At 34.9% G+C, this 7686-nt stretch overlaps 1 protein-coding gene across 1 annotated transcript; it reads left to right on the plus strand.

The window, feature by feature from the left end:
* Positions 1 to 1215: 1215 nt before the first annotated feature.
* tsn (translin) lies at positions 1216 to 6600 on the plus strand. The gene is made up of 6 exons (XM_020920410.2): positions 1216 to 1405; positions 2078 to 2171; positions 2351 to 2447; positions 2674 to 2789; positions 3430 to 3509; positions 3899 to 6600. The coding sequence occupies exons 1-6, from the start codon at positions 1340 to 1342 to the stop codon at positions 4127 to 4129; spliced, it is 684 nt and encodes a 227-aa protein (XP_020776069.1). The 5' UTR covers positions 1216 to 1339; the 3' UTR covers positions 4130 to 6600.
* Positions 6601 to 7686: the final 1086 nt, after the last annotated feature.

The following is a 7686-nucleotide window of genomic DNA, read 5'->3' on the forward strand; positions in this document are numbered from 1 at the left end:
AAGGACGGATTGTCTCTTGGCCTGCTCAGAAGAGCCCTGTCACAGGAAATAAATAAAAAATAAACAATGTTCTTCATTTTCTCTACAACAACAGACAAATGTGTTATACCCCTCAGATGAATTCATACTACATGCACCTAGATCACTAATTCATACTTATAAGGCCAAGCTTTTAGTGTTGGCATAGCTACACATATAGGTCTCCTCACAGAATATTAAATTGTGAGCAGTTAAATACATTTTGGATACCTCAAAAAGCAACCTGAAGGACTAAATAATGATTTATGAGTGAAATAGGATTCTCTAGTTACTCAAAGAATAAATATGTGACAAAAACAGGAACACAAATATTTGTAATGCTGCATATGAACTTTAAACGCAAATGTGTGGGCTGTCAGCGCTCCAAAAGTTCTACAGTACACACAACAACAATATACAAATATATACACGTACACCATAGACTGTATAAAAATATATTTATGTGTAGAGTCTATGCTCCACACTCCTCGGAGCACAGGGCGTATTGCTGCCATCCACTGGTCATCGGTGGTACTGCAGTAGAGAGAAGCTTAGCTCACACTTCGAAATGAAAATTATTGACACAACCAGAGCTCTGGAATTATTAAATGAGAGCTTTGGTCCATCTTGAAACAGAGGACGCTTTAATGTTTCCTACTTGTTTGTGAAGTATCTCACTTACTAGAGTGAAGGGGAAAGCACCTTCAGAAGCATTCTCATTTCGAGAAGTGTAGTGACTCTTTTATTGGCGCACTTTGAACACAGCACAGTGGGTTAGTAGTAGTGAAGGTAGTAGTATGTAAAATAACTACTAAAAATAGACCACTTCATATAAAGGAGGCAAATTATGCTTTTCAGTGCCGAAATCTATGACTGACATCACACTCCCATAGTCGACTTCTTTATACAGTCTATATGATAGACGCTAGAACTAGAAGGCCTGTGTTTGACTTGACTTGGACTTGAAGTCAAAGACTTGAGACTGACTTGACTTACTTGCAAAACATTGACTTGGTCCCATCTCTGGAAACAACTGAACTAAATCAGCAGTGTAAACAGGACTAAAGGGGCTGTCGGGATAGTAGTGTAAGTTCAACATCTAATTGCTGAAAAAAAAAACAGAATTGTGCATGATATATGGCGATAATATTCATATATACGGTTTATGAACCCAACTAAAACTCGCGGCTACTACTGTCGCAGACCGTGACGTCATCAGTGCGCGCTAGCAATCAGAAGGAGGGCTGCGCTGTTGCACGTTGGCGTTTATTAAGATTATTTATTTTGTATTTCTTTCTGTGTTAAAAAACTTAGCGTAGAAATGTCAGTGACAGAGATGTTCAGTTATATCCAGGGTTTCCTAAGCGCGGACCAGGATGTTAGAGAGGTAAGAAGTGTAGATTTTTAGCTCCAAAGCCTGCAGCATTAGCTGTTAGCCGCTAGCACATGCATCTGTCATTTTGATATTGAAACATTTTATTGCATTAGGAACGGTGTAGTGTTATATGCCAAAATAGCCCTGCATTGTAGCATTTTTAAAACACTGGTATTCAATGCAATTTATCATATGTACTTTATGTGGTACATGAAACAAAATCACTTTGTAATATTTTGGTTACATTGCATAATATACATTAGAACACAGTATAAACTTTTTCTAAAACCGTGGTTAAATCTCTTTACTTTACTTGGATTGCAACTGTGTACCTAAACTATGCATCCTTATAGTGAAGGGTATATGCCACCTTTGGTGCTGTTATTGCTTTGCCTGGAATTGCCAGTATGGCATTACACATTAAAATGTTTTAGGTGATATTTTGGAGCAATAAAAACAGTGGTTGTGAACTAATTGATGGCTGTACATGTTTAATACTGTACTGTGGAACATTCCAGGCAATATAATAACATCTCCATGTTGACAAACAGGTGACAGACACCCACCCAACAGAAAAGTTACATTGTGCTCCTTTCACAACACCAAAGTTCCACCACTTGAGGGAGCCAATGTTGAAATGCATTTTTCACAATGAACAAAATTTTAATGCTTGCTTTTCCATAGGACATCCGTAAAGTGGTCCAGACCTTGGAGCAAACAGCCAGAGAAATCCTGACAGTTCTGCAGAGCGTCCACCAGCCCACAGGCTTCAAGGAGAGTGAGTAAACAACTACTAATGTGGTTTAGATTTTTATTATTAGACTTGGACTTAGACAAACTTTATTTATCCACAAGGGAAATTACTTGGACACTGTAGATCACACATCACAATATATTATATATACATTATTAATGTATTTATTCTTTTATATTTTAAATGTTTTCTTCTTTCCTTAGTTCCCAGTAAATGCACAAAGGCCAGAGAGTTGTTCTGCACAGTTAGGACGCAGCTATCAGAGCTTAAAACGAAATTTCCTGTGGAGCAGTATTACAGGTAATTTTTGAAACCTTTTTGCACACTTTTCATGTTTAATTGCTATTAAAAAAGAAGAAATTATTATAGTATTTATTTTTTTATATTCCTTTTCTTCTTGTCAGTAAATAAAACCTTACCGTTTTCCTTACAAACAAAATTATATGCAATGGATGTACAGGACAGCTAGTATTATGAATGCTAATAGATTGCTAATAGAAAGCTGATGATTGTGAATTGTGTCCAGGTTCCACGAGCACTGGCGTTTTGTTCTGCAGCGCCTCACGTTTTTGGCGGCGTTTGTCGTTTATCTGGAATCTGAGACTTTGGTGACGCGAGAAGATGCCGCTCAGATCCTTGGCAGTGAGTACAAATGCAACTTTACCAAGAAACAGTTCTTAACTGACCTGTTTTTATTTCCATGCATTATTAATCTGACTGGAGAGAAACAGAAAGTTGTTAAAAGTATCAAAATTCAGATACTAATCAATACTACAACTAGTATAGAAACTAGACACTCATTTAGGCAAGTATCAATATTAAAAAATAGTTCCACTACCAGGACAGAAATCAATGAAATTTTCTGAACAGCTTTCGAATGATCTTGAGCTGTATCAGAACAAGTATAAGAGCACATAGACGAGTATATGCCCATGGACCACTATGGAACCTACCTGGACAACTGAGGGATTACACAGATAGGAGGCCACATGGTAATATAAAACAAAGTACGATGATTTAATGTTGAAAACTATTTTCTACTGTTTAACTAAAGAGTGTTTTTAAATCTTGTGGTATCTGAATCGGTATTGAGTATCAAGTTTGTTCCTTAGCTTTGAGTTTGGAATTTTTTTATCATGGCAATAATAAGAGTCAAACCAATAGATGTATACATTGATTTAAATATGACTGTAGAGGTCTTAAATCACCCCACTCACGGGTCATTGTGAAATGTTTTGTGTTAAATTACTGTTCTCGTTTCTGATGTGTGTTTTCTCCACAGTCGAGGTGGTCAGAGAAAAAGGCTTTCATCTGGACATAGAGGACTATTTGGCTGGAATCTTAATTATGGCCAGTGAACTGGTAAGTCTTACAACATACACTAGATAGTTGGTCTAATTAAATATTGATTTAGCAAAATAAGTGTTGTCATTTATTTTTAACAGTCTAATTATAAAGTATTATAAAGCATTTTTGGCAAGTTTTGGCCTTTGTTTACATTATGGTTACTATATTACAATTACAGAATTACCTCTACGTATGTCGTATTTGCTGCCCTTGTCCAACCAGGAAGTAAAACTATAAACTTTACAAAAATTTAAAAAATTGAGAAAACTAAGATTTTTAGTAACATTTTAAATGTAAGGATGTTTAATTGAAATGAGTAGTCTAACCTGTCCTATGCACTATCTCTTGTCTAGTACAAAGATCTCACCATTTGTGTGATTTAAACTTGCACATGTCTGTTTTAGTCCCGCCTTGCTGTAAACAGCGTCACGGCTGGAGACTACACTCGCCCAATCCGAATCTCAAACTTCATCAATGAACTGGACTCTGGTTTTCGGCTCCTGAATTTGAAAAACGACCCTTTGAGAAAGCGCTACGACGGCCTCAAATACGACGTGAAGAAAATTGAAGAGGTGGTGTACGATTTGTCCATTCGTGGTTTGGCAAAAGAAGCAGAGACTGAAGCTAATAAGTAGTGACTGAAACTGGACGCTGGATTTTTGGATTTTGGGGTTAAGATCTTTTTCTATGGGCTCAGCCTGGACTTAAACTCAGGCTATCAGAAGCCCCAAATAGGTGGGTTTGTGAGTTGGGCTTAGAAGTTGTACAAGATTTCTAATTAGAAGTGGGCGATATTGACCAAATGAATACCTCCATTAAATTTTTTTATTTTGTCTTTTTGATTCTTTTGATAACAAAAATCTTGTATTTGGACAGTCTATCAAAAATGCGCTTAACAGTTTTATAAACATGAGGTTCTGAGGTTCAAGTAATAGTATTAAGTAAACGTAAAACACAAAAGTGCAAAAATGGTATGCAGGAAATAGGAATAGGGATTTGCCAATACAGATACTAGAATTGAATATCGGCAGAGTTTTTAATAGGAAGTAATAAGACTATTTACTGACTGATTTTGGCCTTGAATGTCTCATAATTTTTGATCTTTCATTCATACAAAGCTGTTCAATAGTTATTTGCAGGATAAATAACACAGTTGGGTCATAACTTATTATACAATTTAACAGTGTTTTAAGGAAATAGGTGCTAATTTTAATCCCTACACTAGTATTGGTTAATATCTAGTATCGGCAGATACTTAAATCGAAAGTATTGACATGAGTATTGGAAATGAAAAAGCTGGACCCCACCATATACAGATGACACTGCACTTTTTTTTTTTCTTTTTTTTTTTTATCAACAAATGTAACAACTTTTTGACTGTTCTTTCAGACAGTATAGCGTATATATTCTCATTTTCAAAACATGGAAAAATCAGTATATTGCCCACTTCTAATGTAATTCATAATTTTCAAAAGTAAAATGAGTAGTTCTTGATCACATTGGGCAATAATTATGCCTTATTTTACATTCCTCCATTTCATCTGCAAACTTTGATGGTGATATGGTAGTCTGACTGGACATGTTACACAAAGTCAAATCAACAGTTAATCACATTCAAGTGATTGGAAACAATGCATGTATTAAGTGTTAAGTAATGCCTTTCTATTAGCAACAATTAGACAGTCCAATAAGACAGCTTGAATACATACATTTTAACTCTAAAAAGGGCACAGTGCATATAGATAGGATGGATTTTCTAAACTGAATAATTGCATGATTTTGAATTTACATCTTGAAAAGGTGCAGAATTTCAAGTAAAGTAGAGCCAATTAATTTGAGTCAAAAACACATTAATTTTTCAAATCATCCTAGAAATGATCATAAGAGACCAATGTTAACTTTTCTGTGTGCTTATAAGACCTGGTTACTGTTTGTGCCTGATGAGAAGACAATGGGGTCTTGAACTGCCATTTTAGTTTTCACCACCAGATGCCACCAAAGCCAACTCACGTTCCCTTTAAATCAGTCTGTAGTTAATATTAACAACTTGACCGAGTTGCCCATTGCAATTTAAGGAGCTACAGCTACACATGACAAGCATAAGGGTTATATATTATGCAAAATTGTAAAAGTTCTGTTTTTAAAGAGGGGGTATTATGCAAAATTGACTTTTTGAGCATGCCATGTTATAACATTTTTCCTTCATCAGAAAAATGTCTTAAGATGTTTGTCATCAGTGCATGTTTGAGTAATTTATCTCTTCCAAAACAATAAAAGGTAACATGGTGATCTAAATCTGTTATGTGTTAGCGTTAATACCCCATCAAAGTGTAATACCCCTCTTTGAAGTCAACTTTAAACTAAAAAAAAATGGAAACATCTTGCACTATATAGGACCTTTAAGTTTGGTTGCAGTTTGCTTATGAGAGGCAATTTGTGTAATGTAATGATTGTAGTTTGAATTAAGTCAGTTCTAAGTGTTTTTGTTTACAGTTTTGACACAAGTGCATATCAATGTTTCCTTATTTGAAAGTTGTCAGCCATTATCAACTTGTTTTCTGTTTAAAATGGTCACCTCACTCTGTATTATCAAGCTATAAAGCTGCATTTTGTGTGTGTATTCCTGTTGTCAAATGCATTCAACTAGGCGAAGCATCCAAAGGCCTCATTTAAAGCATGAAAATGTCCAACTTTAGTAATGCAATAATTCAAAAGTTATTTCTATTTTTGAAAAGTAGCATTGATTTGTCCTGATTTTAATATGCATAAGGCTTTTTCTCTAAATGAGGCAGTTGGAAAATTTAAGCCAAAGAATAAAAAATAAGAAGCACTTTGTGAAGTTTAAGCTGTTAAAATTGTGCCAATTCTTAAAAAGCATTTTCACATTTTCCAAGTTGCATTACTTTGAGTGAACCTTGATTTTTTATTATTTTTTTTTTTTGGGAGTACATTTTTGCAGAATTTTGCTACTAAAGTGCATGGAGCTGTTATTGTTTGGAGATGTTGTGAGGCAGTGTTAGTAATTTGCAATCATATTTGTAGTTTCATGGAAAAAAAAGACAATGTAAAGTTGTATTTTTGATTTTGTATAAAAAATACTCTTTAATTTTGTATCATGTGAATGTTATTTATTGGTAAATAGAAAATTTATATTGTACCATATATTCACACTCCCCCCTCTCTACGATACATTCACGGTCCCTCTGCAGGCCCATCAACGCAGGGCCCCTAAAACCCTGGTGCCGGAACAGTCGACAGCCCTACTTCTCTGTACCGTATATTCACTATCTCTTATCTGTTATTGTCAAAAACAAACAAACAAAAAAAAAAAGACTTTTAAAAGAGGTTTATTCAAGTTCAAAATCTTTTAATTCACAATATATTACACAGGGGAAATAATACAGCAGATTCAAATAACATTATGAAAAAGTTACTGTTATGAAGTTTGCAGCCCTCCCATACACAGTGAATGCTACCTTTAAGAGCTAGTGCTACTTCAAGAACTGAAACAGCCTCGTTCATTTTAAATGCAGTGCTTTGGGTTCGAAAATTTTTCGTTAAAAAATTTCCCACAGAAGAAAAAAAACTCAAACATACCAAAACTTTATAATATAGGTTAATATAAAGTGCATTGAAAGAAATAAAGCCTTTTTAAATTAACACAAAACAAACACGCAAGTTATATTGAGGTCTAGTTAGCTAAAATACATATTGATTATTATTGAGATGAAGTATTGCTGGAAATAATATTATTAGATGGTCCATAGGGGGGCGGTAAAGTTCACATTTCTGAAACACCAATAGAAAAGGCACAGCAGCAGCTAATAAGACAGCATGTAATATTTTAACTGTATTTGTATAACTTTTAAAAGTGTGCTATGTAACTTTCCTGGTCACCTGCTCATCTCCATGGAGATGATGGTGCGTTGTCTTGAATGTTCCACAGTATGGCATTAAACTTGTGAGTTAATTGCTAAATAATACCTTGAAAAAGATGCTTTCTTAGTGTGAGGTGGATCGCTCCTTCACATTGTAACTTGGCCTGCTGGTGTCACCTGCTTATATGGAGATAAGTATCCACCAGAAAAGTTACACAGTGCACCTTCAATGCCTTTTTTTGTTACATAATTATTAGTATATCATAGCCAGTCAATGAATCAAATAAATCTATGATCGAAATCAATGAGCTGAA

Source organism: Boleophthalmus pectinirostris, unplaced genomic scaffold, assembly GCF_026225935.1.
Source record: "Boleophthalmus pectinirostris isolate CB_2022bp ecotype Guang Dong unplaced genomic scaffold, ASM2622593v1 HiC_scaffold_1, whole genome shotgun sequence".
Taxonomy (NCBI): domain Eukaryota; kingdom Metazoa; phylum Chordata; class Actinopteri; order Gobiiformes; family Gobiidae; genus Boleophthalmus; species Boleophthalmus pectinirostris.